The following is a 17,312-nucleotide window of genomic DNA, read 5'->3' on the forward strand; positions in this document are numbered from 1 at the left end:
AACAACAGTTTTACGTGAAAAACGCAGTTTCCTGGGATGGTTCTCTCTTTTTTGTTGTTGTACATATGTGATATCTGGGAATGAAAACCTAAGAATTTGTTGTAATGCTATTTGAACTGTTCCTCTTTCATTTCTAGGCAACTGAGTTTCAGTTTCAGTTTCACTTTCTCAAGGAGGCGTCACTGCGTTCGGACAAATCCATACACGCTACACCACATCTGTTGAGCAGATGCCTGACCAGCAGCATAACCCAACGCGCTTAGTCAGGCCTTGAGTGCATGCTTACATATTTGTGTACCTATGAAAGTGGATTTCATTTTACGTAATTTCGCCAGAGGACAACACTCTCGTTGCCATGGGTTCTTTTTCAGTGCGCCAAGTGCGTGCTGCACACGGGACCTCGGTTTATCGTCTCATCCGAAAGACTAGACGCTCAGTTTGATTTTCCAGTCAAACTTAGGAGAAAGGGCGAGAGCGGGATTCGAACCCACATCCTCACGGACTCTCTGTATTGGCAGCTGAGCGTCTTAACCATTCTGCCACCTTCCTCCTCGGCAACTGATATTCACTTTAAATGTTCCTGTTGAATTGATGATGACTGTGATTCTGGACTAGATAACATTATGGCAAGAACAGTGTAATTATCTGTACCAGTGAAATTTGGTTCACTGTTGTTTCAAAGAAGAGTGTATTAATATTAATAATGATTTTTTTTTTTAACAGGCAGTAAGAAAGTTTGTAAGTGATGACAGTAATATTAGCTGTGGTCAGAATATTGATTATATTTATTTTTTAACAGGCAGTAAGAAAGTTTGTAAGTGATGACAGTGATAGCAGCAGTGACAGAATATTGATTTTTTTTTTTTTTTTTTTTTTGTTTTGGTTTTTTTAGATATATATATATATATATATATATATATATAACAGGCAATAAGAAAGTTTGTAAGTGATGACAGTGATAGCAGCAGTGACAGAATGTTGATTTTTTTAAAATTTAATTTATTTTTTTTTATAACAAGCAATACGAAAGTTTGTAAGTGATGACAGTGATATCATCAGTGACAGAATATTGATTTTTTTTTTTTTTTAAACAGGCAATAAGAAAGTTTGTAAGTGATGACAGTGATATCATCAGTGACAGAATATTGATTTTTTTTTTTTACAGGCACTAAGAAAGTTTGTAAGTGATGACAGTGATAGCAGCAGTGACAGAATATTGATTTTTTTTTTTTTTTTTTTTTTTTTACAGGCAGTAAGAAAGTTTGTAAGTGATGACAGTGATAGCAGCAGTGACAGAATATTGATTTTTTTTTTTTTACTGGCAGTAAGAAAGTTTGTAAGTGATGACAGTGATAGCAGCAGTGACAGAATATTGATTTTTTTTTTTTTACAGGCAGTAAGAAAGTTTGTAAGTGATGACAGTGATATCATCAGTGACAGAATATTGATTTTTTTTTTTTTTTTTAAACAGGCAATAAGAAAGTTTGTAAGTGATGACAGTGATATCATCAGTGACAGAATATTGATTTTTTTTTTTTTTTTAAACAGGCAATAAGAAAGTTTGTAAGTGATGACAGTGATATCATCAGTGACAGAATATTGATTGGTTTTTTTTACAGGCAGTAAGAAAGTTTGTAAGTGATGACAGTGATAGCAGCAGTGACAGAATATTGATTGTTTTGTTTTGTTTTTTGTTGTTGTTTTTTTGTTTTTACAGGCAGTAAGAAAGTCTGTAAGTGATGACAGTGATATAAACAGTGACAGAATATTGATTTTTTTTTTTTTCCAGGCAGTAAGAAAGTTTGTTAGTGATGACAGTGATAGCAGCAGTGACCGCCATGCACACTGACAGACATGTGTTGCACCATGTATTTGTTCAGGGGGGTCCTTCGGGGTCTTGTAGTGGGCATGATGATCGCTTTGCCATCCGGTGCCGGAGTGGCGTTGTCTGTCCTTGGGGGCAACATTGGGTCACTGGTGGGTGTGGCCATCTCCGCCTCCCTTCTGCCCCCAGCTGTCAATGCGGTAGGTCTCTGTGTGTGTGTGTGTTTGTGTGCGTGCATGTGAGTGTGAGTGTGTATGTATTTGTGTGTGTGTGAGTTTGTGTGTATGTGCATCCTTGTTTGTGCTTTTATGTGTATTTATGAATGTGTGTATGTATCGTATGTGTGTGCCTGTGTGTGCATGCAAATGTCACTGCATATTTACATTCTATTTGTGGTTGCCTGTTGATGAATATCCTAACACCTGTAGAACAAATGCCTGCTGGAAGGAATTAGATTCCAGCACATAAAGAGTTAAAGTGAATCAGTGGTTTTCTGTCTTTTGAATAATGTCTCTATCAGTTTTGACTTTGAACTCCTTCCCCTTAACTCCCCCCCATACCCCCCTCCAATCCACCCCAAAAAATACACCCCTCACCTCAAACACACAGAGACACACCCAGACACACACAGATGCACACAGACACACACACACACACACACACACACACACACACACACACAGACTGAAATAAAATGTGGTGTGGAGACGGGGTACAAAGTGTAGTCATTCAGCCCCGCACACAAGGTATGTGTATGAGAGTTTTGAAAACCTTTAAAGGTTCCCATGTCTTGTATTGCATTGTCTTGCCTTGTGTTGTTGTGTTGTATTGTTTTGTGTGGTGATGGTGTTTTGTATTTTGTTGTCTTGCCTTGTGTTGTCTTGTGTTATATTTATTGTATTGCATTGCATTGTTTGGTATTGCAGTGTGTGGTATCACATAGTAAAGTATTGCATTGCATTGTTTGGTATTGCAGTGTGTGGTATCACATAGTAAAGTATTGCATTTCATTGCAGTCCATTGTATGGTGTTGTGTTTGTACTGCATTGCATTGCAGATGACTGTATGGTATGGTATTGCGTTTTGTGGGTTCCAGGGCATGCTGTGGGCCAGTGCAGTGTTTGCCGCAGTGTGGACACCAGAGTTGTTGATGCAGGTCAGAATGATTCCAGCACAACTAGCACTCTAAACTGCCTGGTAACTTCCCGCCCTGCTCTTGGCACAAATTCCACCCTTAGAGTTTAGGATGGGCGTTCACTGGATACCTTGCCCACAGCTTAGAGCCCAGTCCCTGACCTAGTGTCACCACACAGTAACCGCTGGGCATTTACCGTGTGAATGAGCACAGAGTTCAGGTTTGGTTCCGGAGGACACTGTGGGTCATTTGACCGGCTCTCTAAAAAAAATCAGTGGGTCATTTTCATTATTAATGGGTCAGGGTAAACGATCCTTTATTCCCACCCCGATCAGGCCACCCCACACTTCCAAAATTTGTAAATGAATTTGTACTCTGTCCATCACACTTGTCGGCATGTGAAATAGTTTGTATATATATATATATATATATATGTGTGTGTGTGTGTGTGTTGAGAGAGAGAGAGAGAGATGATGGTATGTTTGATGTATCAAGAAATGTAAAATTGGATTGCTAAAATACATTTCATTGTTCAGCCAGCTCAAAACCATAATCTGTACATCCTAAATTAAAAAAAAACAATGCTTTCAGTTTCATTAGAAAGCTCAGTGAATTTCCTTACAGAAAAAAAAATGGTTTGCATACTTTTGACTGAAAAAAAAAAGTAACCTGTAGAATTTTTAGTTAATATATACTGATTTTCACACACACAAAAAAAAGATCCATGGCAGAGGCAGAGACCCCTGCAGCAGGAGTTATGTTCCATGGCAATGAATGGGTAAGCAGAGACTTGTTGTTAAAGGCATAGGTTTCATGTGGGTCATCAGTTACTGACACATACAATTTTGAAATGATCCATTGACGTGGCAGCCAGTTGGTCTACTTGACTCATTGATTTTTTTATAAAACTGGTCATGCTAAAAGGGCTTTTGTAGATTTCACTTGGTATTTTCCTGCAAAACAATTGAGATCGCTGTTTCGAACAGCTGTTCTGCCTACCATCTCATTGACTAATGTGCTTCTTAAACTTCTGCTGGTTGTGTGGGTGTGTTTGTTTGCATGTTTGTGTGTGCACATGCTTTGTGTATAGTGTACTTGGTGCATGTATGTTTATGTATGCATAACTTTTATTGTAAACGCCAAGTGATTTGATATGGATACTTATACAGCGCTTATCCTCAGTTGGAGACAAAGCTCTAAAAACTCGGGGTCATTTGCACAACAGGCAGCCTACCTGGGTAGAGCCAACTGATGGCTGCAGTTGGGCACTCATCATTCGTTTCCTGTGTCATTTAATCAGATCGGGCATGTACACACACACAGTCTCAGACAGACATTGTAACATTTTACATGTATGACTGTTTTGTTTATTTACCTGGCCATGTAGGCAGCCATACTCCATTTTGGAGGGAGTGTATGCTGGGTATGTTCTTGTTTCCATAACCCATGGAATGCTGACATGGATTACAGGATCTTTAACATGCATATTTGATCTTCTGTGTACGTATGGGGTTCAGGCACTAGCAGCTCTGCACATACATTGACCTGGGAGATCGGAAAAAGTTTCATCCTTTACCCACCAGGCGTTGATACTGAGATTCGAACCCGGGACTCTCAGATTGAACGTCCAACGCTTTAACCATTGGGCTATTGCCTGGAAGGTGTGAGCATCTGTCTGCACTGGTATCACCACAAGAAGCACAGTGCTTGTTTCAATGTGCCCTGTCTTTGCATGAAACAGTTTTGTTGACAGTCTGCTTTGTTTGTTCATTTCGTCTTTGTCCCAAACTGTCTAAAAGCAAGTTGTTCTCATCGTGCAGTCTGACTTCATCATCACCTTTTCATTCTCTCCTTCCTCAGAAAGAAGTACGCAACATTTCCGAAGTCATCAACGGCACCACGGTCACGAGACAGGTAACAGACTGGTCGACGTCGCTCAGAGCCAGTGGGTTGCAGTGTCCACAGTTCCGGAACAATGACTACGTTCACATCTACATCTGCAACACAGGGGCTGACCTTGCCATTCTGGGCACCGTCAGCCTGTTTCTCACCATCCTCAATATCTTCTGTATTTTTGTCATGGGCATCGTCGTCCTGAAGGTCAGGGTCACGGTGTCAGACCTTTTGTTTATATGTTTTTGGTGTGCTCATGGATTGTTGTTTGTTTTTGAAGTGAGCATGTTTTGGGGCTGCAGTCAGTTTTTAGTTCTTGTTCACCTGTACTGTGCCAGAGAATTGTGTAAATAAGTGCTTGAGCTCCTCTTGCTAGGGGATTTTGAGGATTCGGGCACAAAAAATTAAAGGGGATACAGAAAGAAAGTGAACGTTTTTGTAAAGAAAAATGAATGAGGATTCTGAATCTAGGCTTGTTTCAAAATCAGTTTTTGGGCAACAAAAAAGTCTTTCCACCACCACACAGTGACATCCAAAATAAAACAAACAAAATACAGCTGGGAATGACATGTTTGTTGTCAGTTACCCTCAGATTGAAAAAAAAAAACCCAAAAAACAACCAGATTATAAGTCTGTGGTAACAGTCACAAGTCTTGCAGTTAAATGAATAATTGTCCCGAAACTGACAAACTTGCGTTCAATCAACATAAAAGGTAAATCAGAAACTGCACACTCAAGCTTTGTGACACCAAAGGACGTACCCTACAGGCCATGAATCTCTTTCATGACACTCACTTTGCTACATGTGGGACGACAAAAATCATCTGCTGTGCATGCTGACTGCTTCCTCTGTGAACGAGTCTGTCCTCTGTTCAGTGTCAACCAGCGTGAAAAACTAAAAATAGGTGTTTTCAGTCTTTTGCATTTTCAACGTTGGGTGTCAAGAAAATGGTGGATTGTTGGCTGTTGTCCAATCTGTGGCAGTATCACTAAAAACAACAGCTCACTGGTGTCACTCAAGACACGGCCACACCCCCCTTCCTGCTCTCTGACTACCATGTGACCTCTCGTCGTACACCACTCCACTCCATCTCCCCTTCCCCCCTTCCCGCTTTAGGCACACATACACTGTCCCCACTGACAGTCAGTAAAAAAAAAAATCTCTTTCAGTACAGTGACTGAACAGCCTCAAATGTTGCACTGTCGGTTTCATCACTTTCTTGTCATCACCTTCAAGTTCTAACGAATCATCAGACAAGACAGGTCCATCTCCATAATTATCTAGAATCATATGAACAGTCTGCCAAGTCATATAAGTCTGCTGACTGGGACCTCAGTCTCTGCTTGTCAAAGGTTCTGATGCCACTTTTGGAATTCAGAATAACGCAGCCAGACTCATTTGCAGAGCTTCTAAATTTGACCATGTTTCTCCTCTCCTTCAGTCTCTCCACTGGTTGCCTGTTTCTGATCGAATAGACTATAAGCTATCCACTCTGACCTTTTCTGCAGTCAACGGATCTGGCCCCAAGTATCTTTCTGAAGTCCTCCATATCTATACCCTGTCTCGCCAGCTCCGTTCTTCCTCTGATACTCGACTTCTCAGGATACCTCACGTCAGAAGTAAGACCTGTGGACACAGATTGTTTTTTTTTCAATCACCAAAGACGTGGAACAAGCTCCCTGATAACCTCCATCATTCTGATTCCCTTGCATCTTTTAAATCTCGTCTCAGAACTCACCTTTTCCCTCAGCAATAAGTTCAGTTGTGGCAGGTCCACTTCTTTGCGTTAGCTGTGCTTGACTATGTGTGTATACATATGTATGTGTACATAACTACATGCATGTATATGAATGTGTATTGTGTGTGCGTGTGTTTATATAAGTTTGTGCCTGCCTATGTGTGCGTATGTGTTAGGGTAGCTGTTAGATACACATGTATGTTAAAATGTATGTATGCAGTGTGTGTGTGTGTGTGCGTGTGTGTCACATTTTGGTGTGTGTATGTAACATAGATTTAATGTTTTATGTTAACAAAAGCGTTTTTGTAAAGCACCTAGAGCAGATTTCTGGATAGTGTGCTATATAAGTATCCATTATTATTATTATTATTATTAATGAGGCAAACCTCCTTTCCACGCAAGTTCACGAGTTCCAGTTAGCAGATCATTACTGAGAAGAAAGGGTTCTTCTACCTGACATATGCTCATTCAAACAGCATTTTTATAATGCAGACACATCAGACTAACGGTTCAGAGTCTGTTTATGTTCTTTGAACTGAACTTCGATGAAAAAAAATGAAAAAAACGGAATAGATGCAGGAGGTTAGTGCCCGTCTTCTAGGCACTAAACGGGTTAAAAAGGATTGTTACACAATCTTGTTGCAGATCAAGGAAGTTGCACCAAGGACGTCAACTCAGTTGGACCAAAATTTCTTCAAGAAGGACATCAAGGTTGGGCTTTTGATGAACATGTTTGATTTGTCACCTGCATACTCTGTGTGTGTGTGTTTGTGCGTATGTGTGTGTGCTTTGTGACTAACTGACACATTCATGTCCTGTGTGTGTGTGTGTGTGTGTGTGTGTGTGTGTGTATGTGTGTGTGTGTGTGTGTGTGTATTTGTGCGTGTTTTGTGACTAACTGACATGTTCCTGTCCTCTGTGTGTGTGTGTGTGTGTGTGTGTGTGTTTTGTGACTAACTGACATGTTCATGCCCTGTGTATGTGTGTGTGTGTGTGTGTGTGCGTGCTTTGCACTAAATGGTAGCACTCTCTGGAATTTCTTGTTAGTCTTGTGATGACTTTGTGTCAGATTAAGTAGAGTTTTTGGGGTTTTTTTTTTTGCATGGTTTTCTTTTTCTCTTCTTTTCTTAGACTTCTGTTCTAGTTTTATCTTCTTTTTGCATTGTTTTTTCTTTGTGTTATCCAGTACATTATTACTTTTCCATTCACACATAATTATTTTCTGTTTGTTTATGTAGTAATGGACAGTATCTTTACAAAATGGTAGTGTTCATCAAGTGTTGCCTGTTTGTTGTTGTTGTTGTTGTTGTTCATTTTGTTAATGGGTCTGATATGTTTTGTGTGTGTTTGCCCTCCTCTTTTCTCACTCTATCATCTTCACTGACAGTCATTTGAATATACTTCAAACTATAAAAAAAAAAAAAAAAAACACCCAACACCTCACACCCTAATATGCAGACAAGCATACTTTCCGGGAGGTATAAAAAAAGAATGAATAAATATAAATACACAAATGCTTAACAAGTTTTACGTTGACAGAAAACACAATGTAAAATAGGGAGAAAAGTGGCTTTCAAAAACAAGCAGTAAAACATGCACAGTAGGGTTTCAGTCACATGATTCTTTGACAAAACTGATGCCATTTAACAGTGCTGACTGACTTAGACGTACAGTGTACATGTATGTGGCTACAGCAATATCACACTTTTAACAAGGAGACAAAATTTCACAATACAGACTGATTTAATTTGATTTTTTTTAATTGTTCATAGATATGCAGGCTTATTTATCAAACTAATGAAAATGTACATTGATTAAACCATTTGCATTCCATTCAGTGATATACACAGATATCTTTTTCTGAATCATAACTCATTTCAACTCCACATACATGCATGCACGCACGCACACACTCACACACGCTTACATGCATGCACACACACACTTACATGCATTTACACGCACACACACTCACACACACATGCATGCACACACACACACATACATACACACACTCACACTTGCACACACACACACACACACTGACACTCACAACTTAGACCACACAGTTTAGACCATTTGCATCTCATCCACTGGAGTGACTACATCACAAATGTCGAGGTCCTGGAGCAGGCAAAGACTATCAGCATCGAGGCAGTGCTGCTAAAGACCCAGCTACGTTGGGCAGGGCACGTGTCCAGGATGGAGGACCACCGCCTGCCCAAGATCGCGCTGTATGGCGAACTGTCCACTGGCCACCGTGACAGAGGAGCACCCAAGAAGAGATACAAAGACTCCTTGAAGAAAGCTCTCGGTGCCTGTCACATTGACCATCGCCAGTGGTCCGCAGTAGCCGCTGATCGAGAGACCTGGCGACGCACCATCCACCAAGCTGTCTCCTCCTTCGAAAACAACCGCAGGGCCAGCCTTGAGGACAAACGCAGAAGGAGGAAGAACCACGACGCTGCAGCTGCGAACCCAGACCAGACTTTCCCTTGCAACCGCTGCGGCCGACTCTGCTTTTCCCGCATTGGCCTTGTCAGCCATGAGCGTGCCTGCATCAGACGTGGACAACGCCCTTCCTAGATCTTCGTCAGCGAAGCCAGGCCATGACATGACAGATGTTTAACGTCCAGACCACCACCCCAGTGGAGAGGGAGAAAATACCGGTGTGTGTGGGATATGAACCTGTGCCCACAGATGCTCTCGCTTCCTCAGTGTACATGTTAGCACCAGGCCACCACTCCACATGACGTTGGTTTTGTGCAGATTGCCAGAGAGTCCTACACCACCACAAAGGGTCCACAGTCAGCAATGATGGGCAAGAAGTGGCTGGAGGAGTACAAGGTATGTTTTGGGGCTGTGAGACTTACACATGCTTTTATTTTCTTCTTTTTTTTTTCTCTGTGCGTGTGTGTGTGTGTGTGTGTCCATGCGTGTGTGTGTTGTTCTGGTCCTGCAGTTGTGAGAGTGAAGTGCTGTCAAAAATGAAAGCTGCTTTTTCTGCATTTGCTTTCATGGGCGAACAACTCTTGAGTTCACTCCTTTCTGTGACTGTCTTTTATATCATGATTGTTTTTGTTTTGATTTTTGTTGTTGTATTTGTTGTTTTTTTAATGAAAAACACACCCAATCCCCTTGAAACAATGGTTAACAATGTAGAGACTAAAGCCAACAAGCTAAAAGCACTGAGTGAGAATACAACTGATTGAGAAAGTGAAACTCAACTTGCCCACCGCTGTTCAGTCCAAGGGAAGCAACCAATGTCAGGGATAAATCATTACTGGGAGTACAACGAGTTAGAAGAAGTGCAGCATTAAGCATACTGAAATTCTTCTTTTCTTTCATCCTTTGAACAGGAAGTGCCAGGAAACATTGCCCTAGCTATTAGTGTTCCAGGGTTGCATTGCTCTCGATCTTGATTGGTCTTGTCCATAAGTCTTGATGATAATTGATGAAAAGTCCACCATTAAAGCAGGCCTTGCACACCCTCCCTGATATTGCCCTGTGGTGTCAGTTCTTGTATTCCCCAACCTCCACCCCCCCGCCCCCCCCCCCCCCCCCAGCCCCCTATCTCCTTATTGATGTTAACTATCATTGTTATTATCTAGGGTTAATGATGGCCTAGAGGTAACACGTCCACCTGGCAAGCAAGAGAATCTGAGCGCGCTGGTTCGAATCACGGCTCAGCCGCCGATATTTTCTCCCTCTCCACTAGACCTTGAATGGTAGTCTGGATGCTAGTCATTCGGATGAGACGATAAACTGAGGTCCCGTGTGCAGCATGCACTTAGTGCATGTAAAAGAACCCACAGCAACAACAAAAAAAGGTTGTTCCTGGCAAAATTCTGTAAAAAAAATCCACTACAATAGGAAAAACAAATGACACTGCATGCAGGAAAAATACAAGAAAAAATGGGTGGTGCTGTAGTGTAGTGACGTGCTCTCCCAGCTGAGAGCAGCCCAAATTTCACACAGAGAAATCTGTTGTGACAAAAATACAATACAATACAATACAATCTAGTGATGGTTGATGGTGGTGCAGAACCTGAAGAAGCAGATGGAACAGGGGGTGACGGAGGAGGAGGATAAAGAGGAGGAGGAGGCAGAAGACACCATAGAGTTCCAGCAGATCCTGCAGAATTTGGAGAACAGCCCCGAAGTCCGGGAAGTCTTGGGACGTGTGGGCTCGCTTCAGGTAAGTGTCTGTCAGTCAGTACGGTCGGTGTGATGGGCATTGCGCCTCATACGTGTGGCAGTGTGTCTGTACAGTGTTGTGAGCTTCCCCCCCCCCTAAATGTTGGCATGTTTGTCAGTAAGTGCATTGAAATACTGCTCCTCCTAAAGGGGAAATTCCATAGACCCCCCAAAAAATGTTGCCAAATTCACATGTTAAGAATTCATGCAAAATTTGCTTTCAAACAAAAAAAAAAAAATGTTGTCCATCCACAGACTCTAAATTTCCCGTCCAGTTTGGATGGAATCCATGATGCCTGTGCAATCAAAGCAAGCACTCTGTGTTGAAAATGAGATCATTTTGAATGCATTTTCTGTAGAAGAAGAAATGCGAAGCAAAGAGAAAGCATCGATTTTGGGTGAGCAGCATTTTGAGGCTCAGGCAGCATCAGGGTGCTTACAACAGCCAGATCTAGCAGCTTGGTTTTGAGGGCGATCTCTTCATGAAATACATGCAGCAAACAGGGGAGCAGTTCTCAGCTAATGGACACTACCTCGGCCTGGAAGGTATCTTCTGCCCAAGGATTGATCAAATTTGCATGCAAAGTAAAAACTCCTTTGTGCAAATGAAGTTTCATGTGAAATTTGGGTCTGTGAATTAACTCAATGACAAAAAATTCATGCAAATATTTTATTTCAGTGCGAAGTTTGCATGCAAACCTAACATCAATATTTCAGGTCTGCGGGATTTCACCATAAGTATTTGTGTTTATGTTTATCAGCATGTTCGGATACTCCTCCTCTTTCACGCCAGGCCTGCCATAGACTGCTCTCAGTGCATCAAAGCTGTGGACTGGGATGGTGCTTGCTCTCCAAAAACACTGAACAAACTTCAGAAATTTTTTTCAATGAGAAAACCTTTCAGCTTTGTGTTGCAGTTTGTTTTTTGTTGTTGTTGTCTTTCGTTAACGAAGCTCATGACCTCATTGTTGTTTGATATCAGATTGTTAGAGCATTGGTCAATGTTTCTGTCCAAACTGACAAATCCCAGCTACAGTTTCAGAAAGCATTGCCAGTGTTATTTCATGATGGTGGCACTGTGGTGTTTCTGAGTGTTTACCACCCCCCACCCCCCCCCCACCAAGTCAGAAACCCAGACTGACAAGTGCAATGTTTTTATGCCTGTTCTCTGATCTGCTAGAATCATTTTTTTCATATCTCATATTATTTGTTCTTTGCGATATTAATGTTCACTTTGATAACTCTTCTGAGCCCTGTACTGTAGCTCTCAATGCTGTGTTTGATAAACCTTGGGGTGCAACAGTTAGTGAACTGACCTAACTATCACCATGGCCACATTTTAGGCAGGCTAATCACAAGTGGTGCATCTGATGTACCTGATTTGTCTCTTGTTGACATTCTTCTTAACCCCTGAAAGCAGAGTATGGCTGCCTACATGGCGGGTTAAAAACGGTCATACACGTAAAAAAGCCCACTTGCGCATATACGAGTGAACATGGGAGTTGCAGCCCATGAACACAGAAGAAGAGGAGGAGGAGAAGACATTCTTCTTCATTTCTTTTGAACTGATGTTTGTACTGCATTTGAGTCATCCACTCTGTCTGGTCAAGTTGACTCTTTAGATGTCTACAGTACATATTTGCATCAGTTCCTTGACAACCATGCCCCTCTTATTACATGTACTTTGACATCTGTTCTCTGGATTACTCTCAAAGTCAAACAGAATGTAATTTGAGTGAATGTGATCTAAATGTGTTTAAAGAGATGTTTGCACAACTGTGTAATCTGGTGACAGTTAAATTATATGTGAGTCTAAGAAGCAGTGCATCTGTGAAAGGATAGTGAGTGCTGATAGTTCCGGCCAGAGAGCTTTCTGCCCCATGGTCAAATGATGGGTAATGCCAGTGGTGTGCTACCCTTAAACCTAAGTTCAAATGATTTTTTCATGTGTAAAATTGAACCGATCAGAAGCAGATTCGACCCTGACACACCAAGCCCCCACTGACGCTGTTGAGTTCCCTGGTACATTCTTCACAGTTTTAGCCTGTAACTGAGGGGTCTGTGATAAAAGATCAGCAGAACATGCCAAAGAGATCCTGTGACGTTGACCCTATCACTGTGCCTGTCCCCAGTGAGTGTTTGAATGGGATAACTCCCTTACTTACTGTTCTCAAACTGCAAGAATGGCAAGCAGACTTTGAGGTCCATCATCACAAAATTAATACACTCTCCAGAAAGTCCTTCCTTCTTCATTTTCGTGAACGACTGGATATTTGTACATGTGCATGTCTACGTTTGTGCAGGCACACAATTCACATGCGCATGTGAGTGAGGGTGTGTACATTTGTATGTATGTATGTACATCTGTATTTGTGTAAAGATATTTGCAGAAGTATGTATGTATCATGTTATAATCCAGTGTGGGACATTCAAGTGCAAGAATGTTATTCATAATATTGTGTACGTGAGCATGACAAAAGAAAAACTGAAGGCTGTCACTATGGCACTAATCTGTTTACTTTGGGGTTTCTGCATGGTTTTTGTTTTCTAGGAATTCGCTTCTGGAGTAAGTCACAAAAAGTGTTTGTTTTTAAAAACTGGTTTGTTTCACGGATGTGATTAACAACCACTTGAAATGTTGCTTTTCTGCTGATTTTGCAGTGCAGTTTATGCTCTTTGAAGCAGGTGTTTTGTTGTTGTTTTTTGGCATAGGGGGGTGGGGGTGGGGGGTCTTGTTGTTGATTTTTGTTGTTTTTGTTTTGTTTTTGGGGGTGAGGGGGGTGAGTTTCAGCTACTGTGTGTGAGCACCATTAACACCACTGTGGTGACACTTGAATGAAATGGATTGGGCGCCAGACCATTCGTTCCCTTGCACAGCGAGTATGCATTGACAAACAGTGCTATTGTGTGTGTATGCTTGTGTGTGATCCAGACAGGTGTGTGCGATAGCATTTAGATATTTCTGTTTGAGTGCGTGTGCTGCGTGCACACTGGTGTTGCATGTGTTGGGTGGATGTTTCTGTTGCTATAAAGCATTTCATTCCTTGTTGATGTACTCTGTCTCTTTCTGCACGTCTTTCTTCTCCATCTCATTCTTTCTCTTCTGGTGCTCCGACAACCAGTTCGTTCGTTCGTTAAAGTGATATTAGACGAGGGAAGGAAAAAAATCGAGTGGGAGGAGGGGGAGGTGGGGGGGAATTACTGTGTACGCATACGAGTAAGTGAAAGTGTGTGTGTGTGTGTGTGTGTGTGTGTGAAAATTACTGATTTAAGTTTCGTTTAAAAAACAAAACAAAAAAAAACACATAACAATATAACATATTTCTAATGAAAAACTAACAACTATAACAGCGAACCAACAGGACTATTTAACAAGGAGTTGAAAAAGTCATACATTAGCAATGGACTGCTGAAGATCGTCAACACTGAAGATGATTTCAGTTCAGGGATTTGAGACTTTAACATATCGACAACCAGTGTGTGGATGAGCGTTTGTATGAATGCAAGCATGCTTACATATTTGTGTGTGTGTGTGTGTGATTACATGCGCGCATGTGTGTGTGTGTGTGTGTGTGTGTGTGTGTGTGCTTGTATATGTGTGGGCTTTCCAGGATAAGTGAAGTGGATATAAAATGACATTAGTTTGTTCCCTCTCCCAGAAGACAAAGCTGGGAAGTGGTTCTGTGAAGGATGAATCCTGTGCATCATTATTTGTGCAAGAGCTGAGAAGGGTAGGATAGGGGAGTGTGCATGCTCTTGTTTGCTGGCACACGACGTTTTGTGGACAACACTGCACAGTGGAACACATAGTCCCACAGCACACATGTAACTGTTGACATGTTCATAAGGAAGAGAGCGAGTGATGTGTGTGTGTGGGGGGATGTGTGTGTGAAGGTGAACGATGGTTTATAATGGTCAATGTCAAAATGAATGGTTGACAGCTGCAGAAATCTGTTGTGTTTTTATGAACAGAATATTAAACTGTGAATACACAGTAATGAGTAACTTGACAAAGTGCAGAAACAAGCAAATAAAATCCGTAAAAGACAATTTGTTTTCACTCATGATGTCAGTCAGACACAGACAGAGAGACAGAGATAAAGAGACAGACAGACAGAGAGAGAGACAGAGAATACAAAAATTTAGAAATGATGAAAATAAGGATGGACTCCAGTCCAGTCATTCCTCTTAATAAAATTGTTGAATGTCCTTTACAAAAAAAAAGAAAAGATAAAGAACCAAAGCCTAATTAATATCAAGTTGAAAAACCACCGAGGCAACCATGTGTTTGTTCTGTATTGTTCGTGTGTTCTGTGTGGCTTGTTCGGGATTAAAGAGGCTATGCCAGTCTTGAATAAAAGCTATTTTGTGTTTGCGCATTTCTTCTGTCATTGCTGCTGTGTGCACATGTCAAATGATCGGTATAAGAGCAAGCCCGGCGCTTCCTTTTTTGGGGGAAGTGTCTGGGTTTGTTCCAAGGTACCTTTTATTTACCTGTGTGCTAGCTGTATTGGTAGCGTAAGCAGCATTGGCTTGAAGTTATGTACCTTGTGTGTGGAGAGAGTTACCACTCTTTACTATTTGTTAACCAAAGCCAAACACAACCAAAAGAGATACGATAAGTGTGGTCATACTTAAACTCATATACTTCAGTCTTCATTGATGATTTCCCTTCTTTTTTTTTCTTTCAGCCAATATCAGAAGAGATGGCGCCGGAGTTTCAAAGAGCAGCTGTCAGGCATTTAGAAAGACACCCAGAGCTGGACCCTGTTGTGCACCACACGCTGGGCCACTCTGCCTCTAGCACCAGGTCGTCTCGACCCTCTGTTCTCAGCGTCTACCACACTGTCCGATCACCCTGGATTCTGCCCACCCACCAACCCATGTTTGTCTTTCCTTCCACTTTCAACCACCCTCCGGACCACGCTGCTCCAGCCACCACGGTGTTCACTCCGACTCGTCTTGCTCCCATCAGCAAAACGGGTGAACAGCGTCAACGAAAACCACGTCTGTACATCCCAAAGAATTTTCAGGTCAGTGAAGTGGACAAGGAGTCTGGGACCGGGAGTACGCAAGACGAAGGAGAGGTGCCAAAGAAGAAACAAGGTAAAATGCCTTTCAAATTGAGACGCAGTGCAAGATTGAAAGCACAGAAACCCAAATCTGCCATGGGAGTCGTTGCTGAGCTCCCTTTGTTGGAAGTTGACGAGGAGCAAAAGAATGTTGTGTGAGGAGGTGGTGTGCATGGTGTAACAATGGGAACACTAGATTGCAATGCTGATGTACTTTCTGGACATAGATTTGTTGATCATGAAATATGGAATCAGTCACTTTGCCTCCCCAGCCCCTGTCACATGGCATTTCTGTCTTTATTTCAAAGTTTGTCAGTGGTTCTTCAGTTGGCTTGATAAGTGAAGTTTGTTAAGTGTCATTTTAAGGAGAAGGTGATCTGGAAGGTTTTGTTCAGTACAGGCAAAGAAATCATGTGCTACTGCCACACACCCCTGACACATGTCTCTCTCAAGCTGGTGAAAACTTTCATGCTGTACTTCATATGCATAAGAAATGTGTGCATCAATTACACATAAAATATGCGTCAGGGCTGACAGACACAATCTCCGTGGAAAAAGACACCAGACTGCAAGGACTGTTTTCTGCATATCTGTTCACCCTTGTTCATGCATCTGCTAACGTGCATTCACACCTTTGCAGCAAGACGCTTGAATATGATACATACACTGTAAACTACCATGTAAACTACCTAGCATCTAGAAAACGCCCATTCCTCACTCTGGGTTCAAAGGTGTGCATAGGGTGAAGTACCTTGTAAACGCCCACCCCCTTTAGAGACAAAAAAAAAAAAAAAGAGAAAAAGAAAAGTATCATTCAGTGCGCTAATTGTCATCATGTTGCTTTGCAAGACGGTGCAGATTCAGATTTATAGAGATAAAGAACGGAACATCTGCATATGTCGATGTATAAGTGAAAAACCAAGTGAGCATGACATTACTCCATGTCACAGTGTCTTGTTTCAGTTGTTAGCGTTTTGTTCTGACACTCTCTCTCTCTCTCTGTCTGTGTCTGTCTGTCTCTCTCTCAAACACAAATTAACATATGTGTGTAGACGAGTGTGTGTTAACACATGTGTGTGTGAGAGAGAGAGAGAGAGTGAAGAAAGAAAGAAACTGAATGAAGGAGACAGAGACAAAGAGGAGAGTTTCATACAGAAACACATCCATTATTCATTTTAACAATTAAGTATCACCAGTTTAACATTGCCTGCATGATGGGTTAACCTATCATTGTGGCCATATTGCATACATAACAGGTTAACCCATCATGGTGGCCGTATTGCATACATAACAGGTTAAGCTGTCATTGTGGCCGTATTGCATACATAACAGGTTAAGCTCTCATTGTGGCCGAATTGCATACATAACAGGTTAAGCTCTCATTGTGGCCGAATTGCATACATAACAGGTTAAGCTGTCATTGTGGCCGAATTGCATACATAACAGGTTAA

General features: G+C 41.6%; 1 protein-coding gene across 1 annotated transcript in view; it reads left to right on the plus strand.

Annotated features, from left to right (window-relative positions):
• LOC143280550 (uncharacterized) overlaps positions 1–17,232 on the plus strand; it is a 33,422-nt gene extending 16,190 nt beyond the window's left edge. Inside the window, exons 11-17 of the mRNA XM_076585242.1 lie at positions 1,881–2,025; positions 2,922–2,981; positions 4,821–5,060; positions 7,238–7,303; positions 9,362–9,439; positions 10,638–10,790; positions 15,481–17,232. Coding sequence (XP_076441357.1) covers positions 1,881–2,025; positions 2,922–2,981; positions 4,821–5,060; positions 7,238–7,303; positions 9,362–9,439; positions 10,638–10,790; positions 15,481–16,020 — 1,282 coding nt within the window. The 3' untranslated portion in view covers positions 16,021–17,232. The remainder of the gene's footprint in view (positions 1–1,880; positions 2,026–2,921; positions 2,982–4,820; positions 5,061–7,237; positions 7,304–9,361; positions 9,440–10,637; positions 10,791–15,480) is intronic.
• The last annotated feature ends 80 nt before the right edge of the window (positions 17,233–17,312 follow it).

Source organism: Babylonia areolata, chromosome 3 (assembly GCF_041734735.1).
Source record: "Babylonia areolata isolate BAREFJ2019XMU chromosome 3, ASM4173473v1, whole genome shotgun sequence".
Classification (NCBI taxonomy): Eukaryota; Metazoa; Mollusca; class Gastropoda; order Neogastropoda; family Buccinidae; genus Babylonia; species Babylonia areolata.